Source organism: Venturia canescens, chromosome 10, assembly GCF_019457755.1.
Source record: "Venturia canescens isolate UGA chromosome 10, ASM1945775v1, whole genome shotgun sequence".
Taxonomy (NCBI): Eukaryota; Metazoa; Arthropoda; class Insecta; order Hymenoptera; family Ichneumonidae; genus Venturia; species Venturia canescens.
In genome coordinates, this window is record NC_057430.1 from 13,884,198 (window position 1) to 13,910,435 (window position 26,238).

A 26,238-nucleotide genomic window follows, 5' to 3' on the forward strand; every position below is an offset into this window, starting at 1 on the left:
CCTGTGCCACGTCTTTAACGTGCTTTGGGCTCACTCCCCGCGCCCCGGCTCACTTGCAAAAGAGAAAGATGCAGAGGGCAAAGACAGAAAGAGAAGTGAGAGGGCTTCGCGGAGAACGACCTCACACTCGCCCATCCCCCGACCGTCATCCTGACTTTATCATCGTACACTTCGCGTGTCCTGGAGTGTGTGCACGTACCACGGGGATACTCGACATTATGTACATCAGCGTGTCATCAGGACGGGGCACGAGAGTCTGGTGCAATTTTCCTCGTGTGCAACCAACGACGCGCTCGGCGCCAAAGACCTGGAGATACATCGACGTCGTCTCACATGAGTTATGGCGAAACAACTTCTTCGCCGAGGAATTCAACATTGATTTTTCGTTGATTCGGAACCAACTCTCCGACCATTTCGTGACTTATTTCGCGTAGTCCCTCCCCCCGCACCGCTCCAGACCTCTTTATTTATCGATTCGCTTCTCCGCGTGCATCCCTCCGCCGCGCCGTGTTTTCGTTTCGCGTCATCGCCCTCTCGCTCGCTCCGCCGCCAGCCGCACGGCCGATTGTCAAGTCTTTCCGAATAATATCCAAGCAAAAACTCGGCACAGCGTACTTTTTATGTAGACATTACCGGCATGTGGCATTCGCCACTGCCTCCGACAGATGGGACACTCTAAAGCACGACGGCACGAAGCACGCCCTCTCTCCCCGTGCTCTCGCACCTAAGCCCAACACAAAGGATATTCTGAAAAGGGGGAAAAAAATATGGCAGCACTTCTTCTGCAGTCGCACATTGTCGTCACCGTATAGTTCCGGTAAACCGGCGCGCTGAATTTTCACAGGGAAAGAGAGAAATACTTGGGCGCGAAGAAAAGTTGCGGGGAAAAGTAAAAAGAAAAAGTGCATCGGTGGCAGCCGGAAAGATATCGAAGTAGAAAGTTCGGCAGTCGAAGCGCGAGTGCGTTCGCGGAGAACTCCGCACTGTGGGCATCGGAATCTTCGAAGCATCCGATGAGCGGGGCTCGCCCGGGTGCTGGATATTCTCTCTTCTCGCACGAGCGAAGGAACGAAGAGAATGCTTGGGTACTGTTCCGCACAGCGTCACACACAACCTCGTCCTCCGTGCTCGTGTGCAAGGACGCTGCTCACGAACACAGACCCGCGGCAATCGCGAGATTCCACTATGGCCATTTCTCAACTCGGCCCCTCTCCTTCCCTCATCGCTTTTCCACCCCCTTATAACTTCTCCCCACGTTTCTCTTAAGCTCTCCCGCTGCTTTCTTCCCCCTGCGAGCGAGCCGCCCGCGCTATCCGAGACCTCCTCGAAATGGGGGAGAGCGAGAGAGCTCCGCAGGAGCTTTGCCATCCGAGTATTTACGTCGCACAAATACTCGAGTGCTTATACACTCATATATTTCTGTTTCTTGCAGCTCCTCGTTTTTTTCTCTCCTTTCCCTCGTTTCCTTCCGTCCCGATTCTTTTTCTTTCTTATTTTGGCTCTGGGACGAGAGAGAGAGAGTTCGTGGGGGGGAGAAAGAGAGCAAGAAATGCCGTTAATTATCATTAACCCGCGTCGCTCTTTCTCATAGAAAACTCACACATTCGAGGGAGAAAGCCCCCGAATGCGACACGAGTGCGAGCCCGCTCGTTCGTTTCCTCCTTTTTCCCCCAGCACGTTTCCACGTGCACTTCGCCTCGTTAAATAACCGTAATTCCTTTAATTTCGTACAAGCAGACCGAAATATCGAGCCATAAAATTTCCACTCTTCGAGCAACTCCGGCTCGATTAAGGATGAATAAAAAGTGTCTCGGGGAGAGTGCTCGGTATCTTTTAGAGAATCCCAAATGAGAGCTTCGTATCTCGTTACAACGTTATACATTTGGTGGGATAGTTAGGGATCGAGGATTCGCTACGAGCAGCCTCTCTCCCGGATTTTCTCCCAAGTACGTAAAAAGTGTGTTAAAAAGAGTCGCAGGAATAAGTCGTGGGAGGGGGGGGGGGGGGAGCGGGGAAGGGAGCCTGGGATTTGGGGAAGAGGAGGAAGGACGGCGGGACGAGGGCGATGACGACGCGGAGGGTTTCGGAAAGACGTACGAGAACGCGGAACGAGAGAAAAGACGGATCGATCTCGTCCTAGGTTTTGCGGTCGCTCAAGCTTTTCCAGCTTCTGCTTTTTCTTTTATTTTTCCTGCCCGCACACCAGTCTCCGCCTGCTCCTCGTTCGTTACTCTCTTTCGATGCTCGCTGACTTCGCCAACGAGAGAATACCCTCGGTAACGCAACCCTCTATTCAGGCCATTGCATCGATACGTTCTCACTCGGAAACGAATTCTTTTCTTTCTACCTGGTGCGCAACACACTGCCAGCAGGAACAGGGTAGTGCCTCGTCGTGGGTCTCGACAAAAGATCGATGCTCGCGATGATCCTCGACAGGAAATTCCTTTCGTAATTCCTTTTGCCTGGGAGTAAGTAACTCCCAGCAGGCAAAAATCATTCCTTCGATTAAAATGTCATCCGCCGATCCAACTTTACTCTCCGGTCGTCAGTCCTGTACAGAAAAAAGCTCAAACCACGTGCAACGATTCAGTGAAAATGAAAATTTCGGTAAACTCCTTCCAATTTTATCGACGAAAACTTTAATTTCGAGCACACACCCGGAATCACGAGCGACACGTGGGACGAACATGGACTTTCAGCAAGACAAGCCACACAAGCAGTGAACAGGCATTTGAAGCTAGCGTTGCTGCTGCGAATAACCACAGTTGTGTATCATCGCTACTTTTATCATCAGTTACGTTGAATATTTTAAGGATTAGCTAGCCTTTGTTCGCGTGTACGTGTATGTGTGTATCGATGTGCGTTTGTATCCCTCGGTTGAGGCGATTTTATTTATTCAATAAAACTAGAAACTTCAAAGAAAAGAGAAACCGCTGTAAATGTGACGAATGCACGTCGCCTTAAAAATATTCGACGCGTTTAAAGACATTTGACGCGAGTGCAACAGGGAATAAAAATTCTGTCAATTCGTCTACCTCCTGTGCATTAACGAAGACAATTTGTTTGAGCGTGTGTGTGTGTGTGTGTGTGTCTGTGTCGTATGGATATGTAAATTGTGTGATAAACGTACTGAAGAGAGTTTCACAACGCAGGTTTTAAGCGCGCGCGCACACACAAACATAAAATGAATAAGGAAAATTGAATGCTGCAGCGACCAGAAGCGCACTGCACACACACTGACAATGGTAGCGTCGACTCGTTGTCCTTTTTTTTCTTATCGTTTGTTTATATCCAATCGTACAATATATACGCTTTCGTTTACTCAAATATTTGCTCTTTTTACATATTGAATGCAATATCGAGACCGCCTGACCCTTTTGAGTCGATATCAGTTTCGAGTCTTCGCGATACTCGGAGGAGCAAGAGGGAGGGGAATGGGAAAAGTGATTTCGTGCGTCACCGACGAATTGCCTCAGTTTTTTCTCCATTGAATCCATCGGTAGTAACGAACCCATCTTACAAGTTTGAGGCGCTTTATAGTTTCGATCGTTAAATCCTGAGCAACGTGAATTTTCGCACACCGAATTTCACCAAAGGTTGCCGATTTAATTATGAAACTGTGCTCACCCGGTGACCGAGGCTCTTCGGGAGTGTGGAACGTGAGGAAAACGGATTCTCGGTTCTCGGAACGGAGGATCGGGACGAAGAAGAACGACAGTGAGAGATGCGGACGAAAATTTGAGCTTTTTACAACCATCGCGAAGCTTTCATCAGTGATTTTCTTTGCCCCCCTCTCTCCTTCTCGTAGCTTCTTAGGAATGAGTTTTAGGAACGAAGTATCATACGAATATATTTGTATTTATACATTTGTCAATATTTACACATATATTCGTATGTATTTATAAATATATATAAATCGCGGTGAGTCACGTCCCAGGTGACAGTGTCGACTTGATTTGGTTTCCGCACAGGGCTCAACACCTGGGGTTCAGTCTCGTACATTCAGTTCTAAACTTTAATCTCTCGTTTTATATATATGTATACGCGTAGACCGGTCCGGTCTGCACTGGAGCTTTCGCTTTATTAAGACTGCGTGTGCAAAAGACGAATAGCACGGAGAGAAGGAGAGAGGGAGAGAAAAAGATTGTACGGAAAATTTCCGAGCTGGGGAGCTGCTGAAAAAAAAGAAGAAAAAAAAAGGTAAACCGAGAGAAAAGAGACGGCGGGGGAGCCCCGAATCTTTATTAACAAAGTTCGAGTCCTCGTTTACCTCCCTCGTCTTCCTTTTTTTTCTTCTTTACTCCACGCTCTTTTCTCTCTCATCTCCTTCCATGTTTTTTTCCCTTTTCTTGCTTTTCTGCTCAGTAATTCGGAATTTCACGAACATCGGTTGGATGCGCCTGAAAACCACCCTCGACGCGACATTATCCCGGGCAGCTTCCTTTTTCTCGCACAATGAGCCGCTCCCCCCCTTGCTTCCTCGCCTCGAATACTTTCTACCCGACAAAAACGATACCAATTTATTTGGCTTTTTGCATAATATTTTCTTTCGTAGGGCATATCCAATCGGGCAAAAAGTACTCCGCGGGACCGGAAGCAGCACGCATCGTCCTCGCTATTTATCCGCAGGCTTTTATTCCTTCGTCATATATTGTGATCGCGAGGCTTTCAAAAATCTCGAAAGTTCGTGCTCGATTATTCCCTCGAGCGCAATTATACAAAAAATGATTTTCTCTTTCCTTTGCATATCCGCATCGTATAACCGGACTCGAAGCTGAATGTACAAACCGAAACGTCAGTCGATTGCTACGAGAATATATTTATATAATGATAATAATACACAATATTATACTAGCCTAAAATACGTGTACGAAAAATGAATATTTATGTATTCATGGGTATACATAATAATACTTTTTCGTGGCCTGTGGATCTGGAGCCGTTTGAGGAGCTATAATTAATCGTTCGACGATTAAAATCGTTTTGAGAAAAACCGTGCAGTTTAATCTCCGTGCCTAAAGCAGCGTCGACGTCATTAAAGTTTCGATAACTCGTACGGAGCAACGGAGATTGTAACTCGTGAAAACGAGTGTGATCGCGAACGATGAAAGCTGATGGGAGAGACAATTAAACGCGCGGCGAGGGAGATGTCAGGAAGTGTAGATGGGAACGAGACTATTGAAGTGCAGTCGGAATCGATGGCGAGAATTTGGAGAGCCTTTGAGGTCCATCGAGCAGATCCGAGGCCGAGAAACACGAGTGAGAAACAAGAGATTACATGGCGCGAGACGTGATTATGTAATTCACTCCTTTGTGCCCTCCCCCCCGCCTCCTCTCATCGGTTCGATTGTCAATCGAGTACGAAGGACGTTTGATCTTTTGTCACGGTCGCTCATTAATTAACAATAATTGATTGGATGTGGTATCTCGATTCGAGCGATTTCTCGGATCAACGGCTACGTCCGAGCACTCGACTGAGGAGGTACCGATGAGCGGTTACTCGCTCGTCGCTCGGCTCCGCTAACTTTGTTCATTTGGAGCTCATTCGATTTTCATTGAAATTTGAACGCGCCCGCGAGAGAGAGAGAGAGAGAGAGCAGCAGCAACAATAAACGGGAAATTCAAACGCGTCCCGTGGGCAAACGTGACGAAATTTGTAGTGGAAAATGAGAAAATATATTTTGAGGCACGGGGTAACGGCTCGAGATCCACGGGGTTGGGCCATGCAACGAAACATCGGCAATCCTCAAACGAGTATAATCAATATTCAACCATTAATGAGTGGAACAATATATGACAATATATATTGCGTAGACTGCGGAACGTAGCAAGGTTCCCTTGTAACAGTTCAGCCAACGAAACAGCCGTGACGAGCTAAAAATATATGTTTTTATGTATATGTATATATATAAATCGAATATATATCATCGGTTTTGTAATAATAACAATAGCCGGCCATCGCAGTGTCTTATAATCTCGTTCTGCCAACACACGAACGAACGAATACATTTTACAGTGATAATACGCATTTTAATAATTATTACACAATATATTCGTGACGATGCTGTTATAACATTAGTTATTTAATCGTCGTGTTTTCCGAGTGAGTTGGTACATTGATCCCTGGATCGAGGTGGATTAAATAAATGAATAAAAACTCAATGAAAAGAGAGACAGAGACAGAGACAGAGAGAGAGAGAGAGAGAGAGAAAGAGAGAAAAAAGAATCATGAAAAACGAGAATAAAGGAAAGAAATTCGTGATTAATCGTAGCAATTGAAATCTCTCGATGCGATAAAAAAATAATAAAAAATCATTGTGTTTCCCCGAGACGAGTGATTCGTAAGATCGTGAAATTAATCACCGTATTAGGCCTCGAACCCCTCCAGACGATCCAGAAATAATTAACAACCCTCCTCGTGTAACTCGACGACGTGAGGTTCACCGAGGAAAAAGGGGGAGTCGAAGGGGGCACAGGATTTATTGGGAGAAAGGGGAAGAGGGCCAAAGGCTGGGCGAGGGGGAGGGGGTCGGGGGTCGGAAGATACGCAATGACAATGACGATAAAAACAGCGATACGATGACGAAACAAATGACAGAGCAATCGTGACGAGAAAAGAAATTTCAACACGAAGAATGATTCCGAGTTCGATGAGTACTCCGGGAGTCAATTTCATTTGACCTTTGATCAGAAGGATTGCGTCGGGCTCGTCATTTGGAATGGGAATTGTGGAGGAAGGAGGTGAGGGTGAAAATAGTCCGAGCACAAAATTTCGTGGTAAGGCGTGGAAAAGAGGAAAATAAATGAATAAAAAAGGAAAGGAGGGAAAGAAAAAATAACAACGCGGCGGCAGGGTCGTGGTGATATTGCGTGTGCTTTTTCTTCCGTGCAGAGATCGTTGGAAGAATATATAGCATGGATATGTAGTTACGAAAGAGAGAGAGAGAGAGAGAGAGAAAAAGCTCCGAGGATATGGAGCGGCCAAGAAATATAGAAGAAGGTGCGATTCCAATTTACTTCCCTCACAAGCATGTTGTTGGTTGTTTTGCCAAAGTATAGTGTCGTAACGAAGAAAATATCGTTACCGTTGACGCCCGCACATCCTGCAAGCTTACTTCTCTTCCTTCTGCCCCCTTGGCTTCCCTCAAGGCTTCGTTGTTATTGTAAACTGTATAAGACTCTGTGGAAGAAGTCACGACACTAAGGAATCGAGTGATATATCGCGAGGCTCAAGCTCTCGCTGCTGCTGCTGCTGCTGAATCGACAGACTTATTGTCACAAACCGAGTCGCATGGATTGGAGCAAACGTTGCTCCGAGTTACGAGCTTCGAAAAAGAGAAAGAGAGAGAGAGAGAGAGGAAGAGAGAAAAAAGTAAAACGGAGAGGGATCTCGAGACTGTTCGAAGCTGATCGGTGGATTTCATTGGACAAGGAAAACGTAACGCTCTCAGTTATGACGAAGGGGGCTAAAGTGGCCGAAGAAACGAGGGTCGTTACTCGAGGGTGTGGAGAGACTTTGGAGAGAACTTGAGCAAGGACATGACTCTTCGATTCTTTTGCTATCGTTGAAAAGATAAAAGAGAGCGAGAGCGCTCGATTGTAAAGTGTGAAAAGAGGTCGCGAGCAAAGGACAACGAAAGATAGTACACCGCTCTCCGCGCCCTCGCTTCGGATAAGTCTCGAGAAAAACGCTCGTACGTACATGTATAGAGGAACATGCTAGAAGCATCTTCGGTGCGAGGAGGCGAAAAAAAGGCCAGACATTTACGGCCGTTTCCGAGATACCGGTGTCTATCCGGTAAAACGACTCGAGAGAAGGAGCACGAAGAAGAATAAAACAGAGGGAGAGCTCTCGATAAATTCTCCAGGGATTCATTTGTTCCACGATAAGGGGACACTTACACCGAGAAATGCGCCGCGGACGGCCCCGTCCGACGAATCGGATCGTATTTCACTAGAGGACCAGCGAGATGGATCAAAAAGTGAGTCGAGAAACGCCAGAGACCACTTGTCATTCACGATTTTTTGCCCCCCTTCGGTCCCTTGGCACACGCTTTCGAATTTCCTCGACGAAAAGTATTCTGTTCGTGAGACAGGGATTTTTCTTTCCTTCATCAATTGTCAATAAAAATTTTCCTGACGCACACAATATCACGGACGATCCTACCTCCTTAAAAAACGTCTCAGACCCTCCCCGGCGCAGGGGAAGGTCAAAAGGTCTGTAAGTCCAGGTACAGAGTTCCGTAAATAATAATCGTAACGAACCAAGGAAAATGACTCGGGATAATGTCAATGAAAACCACAGTCAAAGTCGCAGAAGTTTGTGGAAAAGGAAAAAAGTCCGACGAGTTATGAGATTTGTGAGAAACAGAAAGAGAGAAAGAGAGAGAGAGAGAGAGAGGATAGGCAACTGTACCATCATCACTTCGGACACGGAGCTGATGCTGAGGACATACATGGTGACGCCGACCTCCACGGGCGGACCTGGAATCAACAAAAAATACCAAACCCCATGGTCGTTCTGATTTTGTCTTCGTTCATTCTTTCAATCACAATGTGAATCTTCTTCTCATAAGGCAACACATTTATCGGGCTCATTGCTTTCTTCCTGATGGCTCATCGCTCATTTCTCATTTAATTGACTCGTGCGCTCTGGGACGCCTTTCGTTGTAAAAAACAAAACACGCGGTGACAGAGGCTCAGAGACTACATGGAAAGCGAGTAACGAAACATCAATTTTCACTCTAGTTGGCCGATGCTTTTTTTCGAAAGACGTCCCAACATCGTGAAGCAAAATAGAGCCCTAATAGAGCTATAATCGTTGCAGTGGCACTAAACAATGTAACACTACTTGAAGTCTCAGCTCGTAGAAGATCTCGCACCCTGCACGGAACCAAATCAACAGGACTTTGTTGCATTTCGTATATTCTTCTTCTCGTTGTTAAATCCAATTGTGAAACAATCATCGAATGGCTATACAGTGATAGACAATCGTCGTGTGAGATTGAGCTGATTTGCTCGGAACGATAAATAAATAAATGTAGTCTCCTCGGGTCCTACTCCCGAGGCGATCTCGCAGAGTCCGAATGTCTGTCGTTAAGGCCAATTAGTGCGGAGGTAAAGCGCGTTGAACGAGCGTCTAAAAATGAGGCTTTTCGGCAAAGATTTTGAAAAGTTCGTTCGCTCCCCAAGCATTCGCGTGAGTTTTTCGTTCCTTTATTTATTTATGTAGTTCTTCTCGGTTCGCGAGTAAAAAAGGTCACCGCGATTGGTAGTTCGGCGTAGATGGAGGTTAGAAAGGGCTGGGTTGGTAGGGGTGGGTCAGCGATTATTTTCGTCCAGGATGAGTATCTTTCCGCACCGGTTTACTCCGGCCAAGTAAAATATACAAATAACATTAAATAGTTGGGACTGAGAATCCGATAATGCAGGAGTCAAACAAAAAGCTTGCACCGCGGGCGCGGAGTTGGTCGTTCGCTTGGAATGAAATTTGGGTTTGAAGGAGTGAGAGAACGCGCGGGCGCTGTCGTTCCGCGAGACGTTGACGTTTCGACGTGTCAACTCGCGCTTTGTAGCTGCTAACAATATTCATGTATTCGTCTATTTGTCAGAGCAAACTTTGCCCGAGTATCTTTGGTGTTTGGTTACGAGGTGGAAGCAGCGCAGCGGCGGGGGCGGGGGCTGGTCCGGCTGAGATAAAGAGGGGCGGGGGTTACCGGGAGAAAGAGGAAGTGAGATAGAATTGGATAAGATTATCAGTGCTCGCGCAGCGGGCAGCTCATCTCAGCAGCCGCGGCATATAGCGACTCTAGGCATTTTCTATTAGGATATTGCATGTAGCCTGGCTATATTCGTTGCGAGAGTGCGAGCTTTGAGGGGTGGAGTAAAAAAAAAGAAAGTGCGGCGGCGGGTGGAGGGCTGGCTTTGGATGAGGTTTCCGAATAGTTGGTTGAGCTTCGCCGAGTATTCGACTCTTCTTATGATTGTTAAATAGATATACACACGGAAACGCTTGGCTCGCGGGAGCCAAATAAAAACATAAAATTCAAGGAGGAACGTGGAAGTTTGCGCAACTCCCGCGAACCTCCCAGACGGATATTCCCTCTCAAAAATGAGAGAAAGAGAGCGAGAAAGACGAACTTGTCAAACTTCTACAACTTGTTGTACCGCGCGGAGAGTGTTTCTCCTTTAGCAAATGTTCTCCCGCACAAACCCTCCGGCAAGACTCTCGCAACGAACACTTAGTATATTATATAAATATATAAATATATGTATACGCATATGTATGCGTTTATGTACGTGCATATGTATACGACCTACATATACGTATGAACATATACATTAGATGTTTAATGTTTGATCGAATAAAGCGCGCAGCAACGCTAATCGTTCCCCGATATGCTCTTAACATTTCGAAAAACTCTTTCATCGACGTCTCTCAATACTTTGGTACAATTTTATTTTCCCTTCGATTATATACACGATTCACGTGTGTCTCGATTCAAATGAGAAATAACAAGTGGCTCTGTGTGTCTCGTGTGTTTGTGACGGTCGCGGAGAGCTCGGGGACTTGCTTTAATCGTTAAGGCGACAGTGTCAATATGTTCATAAATATATTAATATATGAAAATATGTTATATATATATAAATGTGTGGTTTTAAATGTATACGCCTGAATATATTAAAATATCGTTTTTTTAGTAATCAAATAGCATGCCGGTGTCTAAACGACACACCCTCTAACGCTCTAAGGACGTACCACAAAAAAAAACAGAAAAGTAGTGTGTATCATAGTATGGATGTAATATATATATAGTAACGAGAAAAACGCAAGTCTGGAGGACGATTTTATCGTGTACGAATGTGCGGTTGTGGGCTGGATATTCGGTTATTACTTTCATGTCGTCGTTGTTGGATCGAGGCTGATAAACCTCGCGAATTTCCGCTAATGCGATGAATTTTAACGATATGGCTGCTGATTTTTGCTCTTTAATTTCACTACGTACTTTTAAGATCGTTCGGTTTGAGCAGGTTGATCGCGCAACATCGATCGTGAGTCTATGAATTTAGGATAAAACTACCATGTTCTAACAAAACAGTTATTTATTGGTGCTGTGAGTGTTTGGAAAACCCTAATTTTTAACGAGTCGCATCTCTATCGATGGGGGCAGTGGGGTCTCGGATTTTTGAGAAATTATTGCGAACGCTGGTCTGGTGATCAAAGGTGACGATTCTGACTAGACTTTTGCTCCGTTGTGCGAGACTCGGAGATTGAATTGGCGAGTTTTTGCTCTCGGTAGTCGGTCCCTGGACCGCCATAATTTTTCCATCTCCCGTTCCTTTGATCGGATTCATTCGACCGATTTCAACACTCCAATTAAACGGTTTTTAGGAAATCTTTCACTAACTAAGTTACGACTAGAAGCACGCTCGAAATCGTGATTCAATGGGACGTCACGTCAATCGGAAGTTTGCGAGATAAACCGCGGGTGACGAGTTCGACGTTGCTCGAGTTTGGAAACGCGATCGGTATTTCTATATGCATGCGCGCTTGTGGCTTTCGAGAACCGGGGCATTATGGAACGCTCGGCCAACCGACCTGGTAAATCTAAAGTAAACTAACATTCATATTACTCGATTACTTTCGATGAAAGTTTGTTTCTGAAATTCACTGCTCCGCGTTCGCGAGTAAACTGATGCTTTTCACCGGCCAAACATTCAAAATACATTTTCAAAGTTTATTATATACTCTCGTTCAATCTACCGAAGGTCCGTTTACCTCTGAACGCGTCTCGAAAGTATGAAAAGTTTATGGCTAACGAGCGAATTTGTCATTTTTTTTTTATCTTTTTAAGTTCACAGGACCCACGCTGGTCCACGTAAATTCGACAGCGACAGCAAGTGTAATTTTCTCGTGCAATAAATTTGGAATGTTTTTTGAAAATTTATAACTAACTCGACGAGTTTTCGTCAGCGATTTTGCATTGAACCTCCGATGCTTGTTTGTTTTCCTGAAGAATTTGAACGAACGAATTGTTTCGAGTGACAGGAGATTTGAATTTTTTCGAAGCTCTTTTCGCCCCTCCGCCGTTCCATTTCGTCTCGATAATCTCTGCACGTATACACCCGGGGTTCGTCTCCACCTCGATATAGAGATAGACGAAGCGGTTCGTTCGGGCGCGGATATCGAGTTAAGATCGACGTCGTTATCGAGAGCGAACGAGGGAAATCAAGTCCGGGGCGCGGTCACGGAGCGACGGAACTAATTTCACAGACGGACACCGCCGGGGAGCGTCGCGCACCTCTTCGTGGGGAGGGGGGGGGGGGAGGCTTGACGAGAGCCCTTTACCGGGATGAGCGTCGCGTGATAAAGCACGCGTCGGTGACAAGGATGACGCGCGTTTGGTACGCGGCCGGCCAGGATCGTTTCCCTTTCGAGGTTTCCTGCTGCCCTAGCACATCCGGCATTTGTCACCGATCCCTGCGTGACAAACAGTGACGGATGTCGGTTTGCTTCGTATCTTTGTGCGAAGGTAAATTGGACGCGAGGCGAATCGTTCCCTTGCTGCTCGGAAGCGATTTTCCAAATTACATTTTTACGAATCGCCGAAGAATCAGCTTCCCTCGGGGTTTGCCAATCGACATTTTTTGTGTTCGCAAGCTCCCTCACTTCCGCGTTCCTCGATTTCCTGCGAATTTTTGAACCCTGGATTAATTAACCTCCGCGAATCCCGTTAAATAACCGAAAGCTCGCATCCCCCCGATTTCCGGTTCGCCGTTGCCCCCGCGATGTCGGATAAAGTATCGTCGACGTTTCTCGACGCGTCGTAAATCGAAGAATGATTAATTGTTCCGCGGACGCCCACAGTTGTTCACGTTGTCGCGTTTTTCCCTTTTTTCCATTCGTTTTTAACATCGAGACTTTATGTGCGTTGTAAGAGCTCGTATATTCCGGTCTCGCGTCACTGTAACGCGACGTTTTGTGCTTTTGACAGGATTCCATTGGTCACCCCGAATATATCTTTCGAACGAGAGAATCAACGGAAAACTGACATCCCCGAAATCACCAGAGTCTCGCACATTCGTCTTTTAATCACCAGAAATGGAAAAAATTAAAAAAAAAATAAAAAAAAAAAACAACAACAACAACAAAAAACTCATGGGATATGGTCAAAAATAATCGTTACTGCTCGGAATCGGATCATTTACTCGCGTCTATTCAACGACGTCGACTTCGATACTTTCTAGTTACAGGAGAGGGCGCCCCGTTCGATTAAAAATACTCAAATATAGATAAAGACGAAAAAATGTAATGTAAACGAGATAAATAAGTGAAAGAGAGTGAAAGATAAAGAAAGAAAGATAAAAACGTCGATTTAGTCTCGGATGTGTGGAGTGAAAGGTTATCTATCGAGTTTATGATTGACGAATAGATAAAACGAGGGAGTGTGTTATAGTCAAATTGGATTCGATATAGACAGCTTTAATATATAAATGACGTGTGTAAATATATATTGTATATTTAATATGATAATATGAATATTATATATTGGTATGTATATAAAACGGAATCAGCGGTAGTGTGAGACTGATAAGAGACCTAAGTAGTACCATTTTGACTTCTGATAGCGAGCTGATACTCAAGACGTACATGGTGACCCCCACCTCGACGGGAGGACCTGGAAATGGAATGTTATTTACACTGAGTCGGCCGAAAGGCCGGCCGAGAGAGCCAGCCTAATCGGAGTTCGCGGCTTTCGCTAAACTCATTTTAATTGATATTATTGTATCGATAATAAAGCGAATAATTATCGATAAAGTTGCCAATTTTGAGTAACTTTCGATACGGAATATTTGTCGGTCTTATTGAATTTATTGTTTTTATCTGTGACGCTATTTATTAGTTTATTTGATCAGGATGATTCGGCTGAAACGAAGGGTGCTTAAAATTAATGCGTTTCGTCGAATTCCCTTTGCTTCAGTCCCGGTTGTTGCTATTATTTTGGCTGTTCTCTATAAGTTTGTTACAGCGAGGTACTTGGTGCTGAGACACTGCTTTCAAGCCTTCCTTTTATATGCACAAGCTACACGATCGTATCGTGGAATGTTGGGCTCTATAGAAACTTTATACTCTTCCGAGAGAGCCGGAGAGAGAGTGAGACTAGGTCGAGCTCTTCTTTCCAACCACTTCTTGTTAGTTACACCTCGCGATAGTAATTACGAGCTCGCACACGCTAATTCGTTGAGCCAACCCCCCTCGTGACAACCCCTAATTAATCGCTCATGCTACGAAAGAGCAAGAGAGAACGAAGCTCGGAAGACCTTTCGCGAAAAAGCTCGAGAAACGGCTTTAACGGATCGCCTGTTTTCACAGCGAGCCATTATTTCTACGTGTTTAAAGAACGCCTCAATTCCTTCCTATCGGGACAATAGTTTTCGTGATTTTATCATCAATAAAACATCAGCGATGAACGATTCCTCTTCCGCTTCTTCAACACTAATAATTCATCGCTTTCCTCCCCTCCCCACCGTACGTAACAAGATACATTTTCCCTTACACCACTCTCTACTTTGTCCCCCTCCTCCAACGCACATGTGATATGCTGTAACTCGAAACTCCCTCCGCACTTCCACCCCCGGCCTTCTCTTCCTCAAAATAGGTGACAAACGTCCCACCAGGGACTCGTATTTCGCAATATTGCGCGCTCACCGCGCTGACTCTCGCCATCGTGTCACTATCACCATCGCTTTATTGAATCTGCACACATCGGACCTTCCACGCTCAACTCACACGCGGCTCGTCCTTCGTTCTCATTTTCTTCAATTACTGCCTTAAGAGGGAAAAGGATTTTTCGTATTCCGGGGAAAATCGTATTCGATGGACGCGCCTTGATGTTTGGGATTTTTTTTTCTCGTTTCGGGATTGCAGATTCGTGGATTTGGTACTCGAAATTTCTTATTTTCAGTTCGTTGGAAGCTCCGATTCGACCGAAAAGTTTTTACCAAGATTATCCGAACCGTGAATTTTGTGACGGTTCAGAATCTCCGGGCTTGGGATGCAAACGTGCAGCTCGACTCCGGCCAGAAGTGCCCATGCATGGAATAAGCACCTGCATGTTCCACTTCTTCGTTGAATTTTTATCCTCAAAATGCAACAATCCAATGTAAAACAAGCTGCTCGGCCGGTCGTTGTCGTCCAATTTCTATTTACACGCTGCCAGAGCTTGTCGAAATAGGTCGAAAGTGTTGACGAATATGGGCAGGGGGTACGCTCCCCGCGCATTGTTAACGGAAACGCGTTGATTGAAATTCGTCGCCATTCGTACTCATCGCCGGAGCTTTTTGTTCGAAGCCAGAGAGTGGAGGGTGCTTGCTCGTGTTTCTCGATCATCGAATTTTCTCCATTCAATTATACACCTTCTCGACAGAAATTTACCAATTTTTCTACTCGAATTTATAATCGAAGGAAATTTGTCATCCACTCCAAACAACTCCTTCGAGAGTAGCGAAAAGTTGGAATAAACAAATGAAAATATCCGGAGACTTGGACGTGCGAGCAATTTAACAGCGACTTATTTCCATTTGACTTCGAGGACAGGATTGAAAATTGAATCTCCAACAGTCTGATACCTCTCGAGCCTCTTTTCAGCCAGCCCACTATCCTCGATTTCAACCTCGCACACGTATTTTAGTTTTAGCTTTCTTTTTTTGCTTTCTCTCTCTCTCTCTCTCGGTCCCCTTTATCGAATCGTCTCGCACCGTCGGCCTTACCACTTTGAGTCTCTCACGAGTGTACGAAACATACACATCGCGGGGCTGGATATACGTGGAGAATCCACTCGAAGGGTATGTCTGTGTGCCACGAATTCATCCCCGTTGCGACGCAACTATTTGAGGTGTCTTATTCGAGCTCGCTTGCGCTCCTTGCTATGCAATAAATTCGTGACAGCCATCAGCCTGAGAGAAAGACGAGAAAGCAGCGGAAGAGAGAGAGAGAGAGAGAAGGAGGGGAAAAAAGAGGCGAAAGTCGTAAAAGCGAGTAAAAGGTGAAAAAGCACGATTTTCTCCAAGTGGTAGAAAACGAATAGGAGAACAGAAGAACGAAGAGGGAAAAACGAAATGAGTAGGAAAGGAGGAAGCAATCAGGAAGGCTATTGAATCTTCGGCGACGTGTACACGAGCGAGGGTAGTAAATTTTAGCCAATAGAGATAGATCGAGAAGTAGAGAGATCTTCGGTGCCAATTGTATTTCTCCTCCGGTTTATAGTATTCTGGAGTTCGATAAGAAAAGCGTATGTTTCATTGTCATTTTTGAATAAAAAATAATCCTTCTAAATTTCGTGAGGATAAAAAAGTGAGGGTCGATAAATGTGATTCGAGATTTATCGATAATTCGGCATGAAAGGGTTCGAGAAGCCCACAATGATTCCTTCATTAGCGATTGAATTCTCAATCACGAAGTGTAGGAAATCCCCGAGTAGAATGGTATCCCGATGACGTGAGGGAATTTTTTTCATTATTTTTTTATTCTCTCGCTCGGTATATTTTCCCGGAGGAATCCGGAACACGTTCGTCGATCTGTATCGGCGGCAAGGGGGGCGAAAGGAGGGAGAAGAAAGTGAGAAAGGAAGAGCCGGAGTCTCCGCGTTGGTCGAACGCTGAGCTCTCGGTCTCTGCTCGAGTTAGAAAAAAAAGATGGCAGAACTCTGCTCCGGGAGGGATGAAATCCGAGTTGAAAAGGGAGAAAAAACGGAATATATGAATAACCGTGGAGATATATTCGTTATAAAGAAAAGCGGGAGCACTGGCAAAGATAGCGAGGGATGAAGGAAAAAAAAGGCGCGGGAGGAAAAGACAGGGGCCGATGGGGGTGGAAACGCGGGCGCGAGAGAAGGAGAGGAGTTAGGCGCGGTACATTCGCGAGAGCCATCGCTCTTTCGCGATCGTGACCGGAAAACGGGAATGTCGTCATGGACCATATCCGAGAGAACGAGAAGCGTATCCAAAAAAGGCAAAGAGGGTAGTTCGCGAGGAAGCTTTTGCCGCGCGCACCCCTGTCTCTCCCTCGAAAAGTCAAATTGAGAAAAGGGTCCAGATTTCTTTTTTCTCTCTCTCGTTTTTCATCTTTTTTCCTTTATTTTTTCCTCCCCCCTCGCGCTTCTTTCGTTTCTTTTTTACTCCATTTGCTCGGAGGCTATTTCGAATCTCGTGAAAGTGGATGGCAAGGAGAGAGAGAGAGAGAGAGAGAGGGGAATGGAATGAAAAGCGCGACGTACACACGTCTAAAAGCCGGTAAAAGTTTTTTTATAGCTTTTCGTTTTTTATTCCGCTTGAGAAAGCATAGAAACTAATAGTACAACATTTTTCGCCCGAAGCCTTCACGGATTGAGCAGGGACCGAGGCGTTTTGTGAACCGACTCCACAATGAGCATATAATTAATGAAAAATTCATATCGTTAATTAGATAAATGTAGAATTCCTGGCAGCCGCCGGTGTGAGAGCATCGGAGCAGGGGTGAAAACATCCCTCCGGTATTATGCCTCACCGATCCAATTGCCGTAGTTATCGGGAGGGTTAATTTAGCCTCGATATAAAAGTACAGTTGGGTGTATTATCGACGGAGCATAAGACGAGGTGAACGGGAAGCAGAAGAGCGGAGAGATGAGATTTTGAAAAGGCCTTGACTCTCCAGCAGAGAGCGTTGGCGTATACCGCGTGGAAAGCAGCAACCCCGTGGGTTAAAGGGCAGTTGGAGGAATGGGGATGGCACGTTGGATGGGGTTGAGAGGGTCATAGAGCTGGTTGGACCAAAGGGGCCGCGGGGCGAGGACGCGGAGCTCGGGCAGTGGGGGGGGGGGGGGGGGGGGATGCTGTTAACGGTAACCCGTAGCAACGAGCGTCCCAACATCGATCCGAGTTTTACCGAACGGGGGAGCCCCGCCCTATACGAGATGTTCCGAAAATTTGAGTCTCCCCCTTCCCCCTGTCTCTCGCCCGCGTGTATTCTCACCCTCTTGGCCCAGTGCGTGTGCTGTGTCACGATGGATCTTCACCCATGGGGAATTCTCGCTCCGAATTTGGACCATATTAACTCGACGCTCTCGACGGGAACACGCTGTGATATCGATCACTTTCTCTCGCACTCTCCCTCCTGCTCCTCTCTATTTTTCTCACGACGATTGACACGCATATATAGAGGCTCGTATGGCCAGCAGAATAGAGCCTTTTTAGTCGACTATCCCCCGAATAATTGAGCGATTCTGAGGAGGGTCTGTCCAGAGACACGCTTACCGACTCGTGTCAAGTATAATGAACCGGAGTGGAGTGTTGCCACGAATAAGTGGATTAGCACACAATCAGGCTGCAGATGGCTTCGTTCGAATCGATACATCAGAGGGAGATATGATGCTTCTCACGAGGACATTGGCAAAAGTGTGTGACTTCAGGAGACGACGAGTCGGAGCTGAAGTCACTCAGTTTTGACAGAACATTGAAACGCTCGTGATTGTCGAGTTCGTTGGAACTCTACCTTGCTGGCGGCATCCACGTGAAAAGCTCACAGAGCAGACGTCGCTTGCACGCAGCAACGGTAGCAGATTGCCCAGCGAGACAAGGTCGCAATTAATCCAAGTGCAAAGCAAACCTTCTATAGAAGGACGTAAGCGATTGCACGTACCGGTTTTATAGTGCGCGCGGTTGCAGAGAAGGGATTGGCACTGAGCTCGCTCGACTGGGAAAGCCAAGCGCGAGGGAAGGAGCTCCCACATCGCACCCTTTTCGGCGAGAATGTGTCTCCCCGATAGACGGGTAATGCTGCTCGGCGGAGCAGGAGGCGCGCAGGGAGCAGAGATCGCGATTTCGTGTCGGAGTCAACGAGAACTTTCGTCATAGCTTTCACAGACGTATCAACGATACCTCTTCCCCGTTTTTCTTTCTATCCCCATTGTTTCCACTATTTCGCTCTATCCTTCTGCAGCAAATGCATACCAAAAATATAAAGAAAAAAGAAAACGAACAGAGACGAACGAAAAAGAAATACAAAATAATGCACAAAGGAGAGAAAAAAATAATAGAAAACAAGGGAGAGATAAAATGGAGAGGAAGGCAGTAAACGGTGTCAAAAGTATTTCCCGAGGCATTCATTCTCTTCCAAGCCGCATCGTTCGCTCGTCTGGCTCGTATTATTCCTCTCCCTTCCACCCTCCCATCCTTTTACCGTTTCCTCTCCCACTCCCTCTTCCTCACCACTTCACCTTTTTCCACTTCTTATCATTTCGCAATATCTCCTTTTTACCCCCCTCCCCTCCTTCTGGCTTTCCTGGACTCGTGTACCCCCCTCCCCCTTCGCCCTGCTCAGCGCCCCCTCCTTCGTGTCTCCTGTGTTTACTCTTGTCCACAATATTATATATGCAAGCCTCGTAAACTTTTAAAGAAGATTGCTCCGAATCCGAATGTTTCGGGAGATTCCCTGTGTGCGGGTTTACGACTTCGACCAACGGAAGTTAGATAAAAGATGAAGGGAACGAGAGAGAGAGAGAGAGAGAGAGCACGAGAAAAGTAAGAGCCGAATACAGCGAATAGAAAAATCAATGAATAAGTACTGAGATGGACCACGTCGCGGAACATCTGCGAGAGCGCCCGAGCCTTTTAACCTCAGCAGACTTTATTACACCCTTCTTTCAATTCTCTGCACAGTGTACCGCGCGCGGAGACAACGCGACGGGGCAAAACGAACTGGCAATAAAAGCGCACGCTTTCCTAATCATTTTCATCCATTATTCCGGCGTCCCTTAGCCTCTGAGACTTCGCTTGCTCGGGGGCTGACACACTTTTGATACGTTAACATTTCAGGGTGAAAATCTCATCCGCAGCAACGAAATGTGTACTTTTTACTTTGGAATTTAAGTTATACTCTTTCGCGTTTACGAATTTAGGTGCGCTGCGCATGCCTCGTGCCCGTTTTCAATTAAACATCTACATATTTCCTTCGTCCCCTCATCCATATATTTATGGAAGTATCTCGATGGCTTCAGCAGGTCTCAGCACCACTCGTACTTTGAGATGGTTTCATTTCTGTGTCCTATGTCCCGTGACATGTCGAAAAGCACTTTAGTCTTATTTTTTCAGTTTTATTAATGAAATAAAGAGCGCATTTATTTTTTTCCTCCATCTCACGTTTTCCAATTTGCCTCGAGCCAAAAAATATAATCGGAAATTTGTCTCTTAACGAGAAATAAGGGATTCTCAAAAATTGATCACTGCGCCTTTGACAGGCCTCTTTAAATTCTATCAACGTGAATCCGCGAACTCTAAAAACGTTTATAAACATCTCTATATTCGTCCCTGCAACGAATCATTAGTTTCAGCGTCAAGCCCTCGTCACAGTCATTTAACGTAACGATAAATGATCACGACAAACAGGAATGAAGGCCAACCGTGTTATCAGGAAGATCGAATCTGGTACTCACCTCCGTAGTTCGGCCTTACTCTTTTATCATAACTGATGGAAAAGGAGTCGAGGATCGCCGAGATGTTGACGTCGCCGAACATGCTCCCACCACCGCTGTAACCAAATAAATTATTCTCGTTATTCTCTTAACTTGCTTTCAGCTTTTGCCAGTCGGTGGGACTGTTTAGAGAGATCCTGTCAGAATGTGAGCAGGTAAACTCTCGGTTCGATTCGTTAAAATTGCAGCGAGCGTGCTGGAATCGTGTCAACATAAATGTTTTCGTTTCCCCGACGACATTTCGCGAGAAAACTCTTTTCTGGATTCCTCTGTCAAATGACAGGTTTGTAAAGTGGCTGTGCCCGATCGCCTGAGTGTGGGGGCGGCTCTCGGGAAGTTTTTTTAATTTCAAGGCCTCGGAAAACTTTGGTGAGTCACAAGAAATTCTTTGAGGGTCTTGGAATGTCGAAGAAAAAAGTTGGGCACAGTTTGAGTTCGCGCGGCTTTCCAAAGTTTATCCGATTTTTCTTATCAGTTTTGTTTCCTCGCCATTATCATTTATCTCCTGTTTGTTTATTGTCAGGTAATTCGGGTCGTTTTGTGCTTAAAGAACTTGGAATAGACTCGGATGCTTGTGCTTTCCCGAAAAAATACAATATTCTGTACGTCAAACGTAACGAGATCGTAACCTGTCACGTATAACGCTATAAACTCGGCTTGCAATCTTCGCATCGTAGCGCTTTTTTTCCTTTTTTTTTCATTCAGTCACTATGCGCAGGGGTATAAATATTTATACTAGCAGATGCTGCATTTTCTTATAGAACGTTTAAATGTACGTTCGCAGAGTGTCATGAAACGCGAAGAGGTTTGCGCAAGGGTCATTGTGATTCACAGCCCGCTAAGCAGCAAAAGCAAGACGCCAGTAAAACAACCCCCGTAATGACGCATTAAGAAACGCTTACCCCGTTCTTATACGGAGGCCGACGTTAGCCCGATAAACGTCGGGCTCGTGCACCTCTCGTTCAAGCTCCTCTTTCGTCTTGAACCCTCTTTCCGACCTCTCGGCAGCCTTAATTCTCGAGCTTCTCTAATCGCAACGCATGCACCGAACTCTGCTCACGTTTCACCTTATTCTCTTCTCACGAGCGCTTCGTTCAACGAACATTCTTGTTGGACCAACAAATCGTCGTCGACAGAATAAAGTTCGTTGATCCAACGTTGCTAGTGTCGATATGCGAGACCGTCCGTTGGAGCGAGTGAATCAGGTGTTTGAATCAAGCAAACTTTTGTTGAGTCAAACTATACTTTGCTTGTTCCTCATGTCTCGCTGGTTTTACCGAAATTTCGTTGAACCAACAAATTTCTTATCGCAGTGTGCATGAAAATACTGTGGAAAAATACTTGGGACTTCATTTCAATTTCCAGGAGAACAGAAGCCATGCTCGAGACTCGAAAAGATGAACTTTGAGGTAGATCATGCCCGAAGGATCGTGTTTTATGGGTGTCTAAATGGAACCGATTTTTTGAACTTATATTTTGGCGAATGTAATTACAAGCCATTAATTAATTGGGGATCCACCACTGACTGAACCCGAAATTTCATTCGTCTCTGGCGAAAATACTACAGTTTTTTTTATGTAAAAAATCGCTTTAGAGAGCGCAAAGGGAAATGGATAAAGAAAAAAGTATTAATAACAAAAGACAAAATGACAGGAATGGACCGAGCTAAGAAGAAACAAAATGCCGAAATGAGTAAATGTGAGTTTATACAAATCAACTAACATTTTTTCGGGTATTACAACTTTGTCTCATTCGACTCACAATCGCGTGAAACATGTTTCGAACCCATCGTTGGAGGTCATTTTTTCGATTTTTGAAATTTTCGAAAATTTTCGAAAATTTTCGAACCTCGGAATTTTTTCATAGCCTATTGCCTTCGAAATTTTTTTTTTTTTTGGGGTCATTACAACTTTGTCTCATTCGACTCAGAATCGCGTGAAACATGTTTCGAACCCATCGTTTGAGGTCATTTTTTCGATTTTTGAAATTTTCGAAAATTTTCAAACCTCGAAATTTTTTCATAGTCTATTGCCTTCGAAATTTTTTTTTTTTTCGGTCATTACAACTTTGTCTCAGTCGACTCAGAATCGCGTGAAACATGTTTCGAACCCATCGTTTGAGGTCATTTTTTCGATTTTTGAAATTTCCGAAAATTTTCGAACCTTGGAATTTTTTCATAGTCTATTGCCTTCGAAATTTTTTTTTTTTCGGTCATTACAACTTTGTCTCAGTCGACTCAGAATCGCGTGAAACATGTTTCGAACCCATCGTTTGAGGTCATTTTTTCGATTTTTGAAATTTCCGAAAATTTTCGAACCTCGGAATTTTTTCATAGTTTATTGCCTTCGAAATTTTTTTTTTTTTCGGTCATTACAACTTTGTCTCAGTCGACTCAGAATCGCGTGAAACATGTTTCGAACCCATCGTTTGAGGTCATTTTTTCGATTTTTGAAATTTCCGAAAATTTTCGAACCTCGGAATTTTTTCATAGTCTATTGCCTTTGAAAATTTTTTTTTTTTCGGTCATTACAACTTTGTCTCAGTCGACTCAGAATCGCGTGAAACATGAAATGTTTCACGCAATTCATTTTAAATTCAATTGAAATGTTTCATGCCGAAATGAGCAAATGTGACTTTATATGAGTGCTCATTAACAATTTCGTTCAATCTTTAACGTAATACATTTTTATTACTAGTAAAACAATCGTCTGTAAGTTTTTCATAAACTTCGTAAGAAACGTTCCTTCGTTATCTGGAAAAATAAATGTCCCTGTATCCCTGTGTGTTTTCCTTTATATTTAAACACACGTTTACCTAAATAACCAATGAGACGAACCCTTTAAAATTGGATATGCGTCTCGGTCGACTACCCATTTAAACTCTATGTTAATTTAAAGACTTTCTTAAGAAAATCGTTCGGTGCACGAACTGCTTTAAGGGAAAATAATACGAAAAATACTCTCGTTGGATAAAAGTCGATTCGTTTACCAACAAATATGCAGAATTGTTCGAAGGAAGAAAACCAAGAGCACGAAGGCGTCGTTTCTAGATGGCAATCTGGTAAAACCCGTTTTCGTTATTGCTAAATCTCAAGGCACTCCTTCAGCCGGGTGATGAAAAAGTGAAGTGTACTTTTCGGAATTGGCCCTCGAGTCGAAGTTGCATTCCCCTGCATATACGTATACTCCGTTCTTCTGTTTACCGAGTTTCCGATATCTCGCGCGTTATTATGCATCGGTGAAGAGGCGTTCATCGAGATAGTCGAACTTCTAATGCACGTCCACTAGAAAATGACAAGATAAAATGACTCGAGATCCCAGCGTATGTCGATGCACTCTTATAGATGCAGTTTTTATGTGACAGTTTACGCGTCCTCGATTTAATGCTGGGAAGATTTTACTTGTGGAAGAACTCGAGAGTCGTAAAAAGGAAACCGAGAAAGAGAAAGAAGAGAAAGAGAGAGAGAACGAGGGGTAGCCTGAAGTCTTGGCTGATCAGAGAGCCAAGACAGTTTTGTTTCAGTAGAAAGTGCCTTGGTCGATGTAAGGAAAACTGGAGGAGCGAGTGGGAGTATAGGTATATCAAGCTCGTCGAACTTATCTGTTGATTCGAGTGGATTCTAAAGCAATTACCGATTGAAGCTCCCACGGGCGAGCAATGAGAATCTCATTAAATTAACGATCGATATCCGATGGCGGATGAGTACTTGGGACACCGGATACGATCTTCTTCTTGTGTCTCTGGAGTGCTCGCGGAAGTGCCGCTCCGGAAGAGATAGTGAATCTCGTGTCAGTTGAGGGGGGCAGGTGAGAGATCGAGTCAAGCGGATCTCTCGGATCTCGATCACTCGGATCGCTCTTGAAAATGTTTCCTTCTAATCAGTCTTGATAATCCGTACGTGCTATCAAGTGATTAACAACAGTGAGCAGCCTTTAAACGTTCTCTTATTCTCTGAGCGAAGATGACTTACAAGGCGAAGCTGTTCCCCAGGTATTTTCATCAAAAAGAACATATTGGCAAACTCCAGAGATTCAAGTGGCAGAGTATACTCTGTCTCTTGGCTCTCTTTCCTTTTCTCTCATTCTGAACTTCTCTTGAAGAAGTTGCAAGTGGAGAGGAATCGTTGAGGGATGATTCGATAAGATGAAAGAAGAGCTTAATCGACTGGGACGCTTCACTATCGTGTATTGCTCCAACTTATATAGCTATCCAGTCGAGCGCAGTGGAAGAGAAAGCTCGAGGACCTCGCAACTCTAAGGATCGCCTTTCTTAGTGTGCTCGAGGGTTTAGAGGTCTATATAGCACGCGGAGACATTGCGAAACGTGCAGGACTTCTACGAGACTCTCTGGTGAGAATTTATGACTTTTAGGTGAGTACACACAAAGACAAGAAGAGAGTGGATAAAGAAAGAGGGCGGAGGGGGGCTCGAACGTCATTGGATAGCTGTGCAACCATTTGGCTTTTCGCTCTAGTCGAGTTAGCGTGTCCCGAGAGTCCGGGGCGAGAGGGGAGAAGGAAAACATTGGAAGTTGGGCTGGGGGATGAAGCAGAACGGAGAATAGTGAGAGTAGCTTAATTAGTTTAGCCACCACTGCCGTCGAATGCTTCGGTAATTAAGAAGTCACTAGCATCGCTCGCTATACACACGGACTCACCTCTTGACAAACTTCCAATTGAATTATTCATCGGTATTGCGAATCGAATCTCGAGATGTGTACGAATTTAAGAGCAGCGAGGCCCTCGCCTCGATGAACTGAGAGGAAACGCTTCTCCGGCGCGGTTCATCGCGAGGGAACGAGCCAACGTTACGAAATATAATTTCATTTGTGGGACTCTAACGTTCATGGTGGAAAGAACATTGGTGAGAATGGTCTTAACTCGATCGTAAGATCTTTGTGCTCTCCTCCGTCCTTCATCAAGCTTAAGTACGCGAGCCCCGTACGATTGTAAAACTCGAATCGTTATTCTCATTCTCCCACGAGTACACCACTCCTTCCCCACTTTTTTTTTTTTTATTTTATCGCTTCAGCTCTAATAATAACAGCCGAAGCGATGATCCTTCATCATTATTTCATCCGTTTCATTCACTTCCATCTTCACTTTAGCCTCCATTAATTCTTCAATTCTCTTCAGGCCGATTCGCTAGTTCGATTTATTTTATTGCTCGCCAGCAGCGTCGACAGAGCGAGATCATGAAAAATTTATCGGAATTCACGAGTTTAAAAACACTCAAATTATCCATCGATTCGGTTCCATATCCACGGTGTCAAGGCCCTTTGAAGATTCGATCACGAGGTCCGATAAGCTCGGATCAGCCCGTGCGGTCTGTACAAAGGTCAGGCCACCCAATGACATTTTCACAAATTGAATTAACTCTGCACGTTCATCCACGAATGTCCACCAATCTCATGAATCCTTCTCCATCATCCATTAATTCGGCCTCTTTGAAAAGCCTCCGGGCTGCTGCTCTCGAAACCCACATACGTTTGGGATTCGTATATTTAGGCGAAAGTCTCTCGTTATATCAGCATTCTTGAACGCTCGTCAAAATGTCAAGGACTTCGAACCCCGAGCTTCTTTCTTCCGACAATTTCGTCCTCCTTGAATTTGCTCGTTGTACTTACGGACTTTAATGCCACGAGGATAAAAAAAAACTGGTTCAATTCGAGCCTCTCCAAGTCCAATTTCCGTCCCGCTTGTTATAATCCACGAGCGAATATTTTGTATCCA

General features: G+C 44.9%; 1 protein-coding gene across 7 annotated transcripts in view; it reads right to left on the minus strand.

Annotated features, from left to right (window-relative positions):
* The window catches only part of Rdl (Resistant to dieldrin), a 118,424-nt gene that overhangs the window by 53,533 nt on the left and 38,653 nt on the right, over positions 1–26,238 (minus strand). For all 7 annotated transcript variants that reach the window (XM_043431102.1, XM_043431100.1, XM_043431101.1 and 4 more), the window contains exons 2-3: positions 20,469–20,563; positions 13,612–13,679 (exon numbers count right to left, since the gene is read on the minus strand). In XM_043431102.1, coding sequence (XP_043287037.1) covers positions 13,612–13,679; positions 20,469–20,563 — 163 coding nt within the window. The remainder of the gene's footprint in view (positions 1–13,611; positions 13,680–20,468; positions 20,564–26,238) is intronic.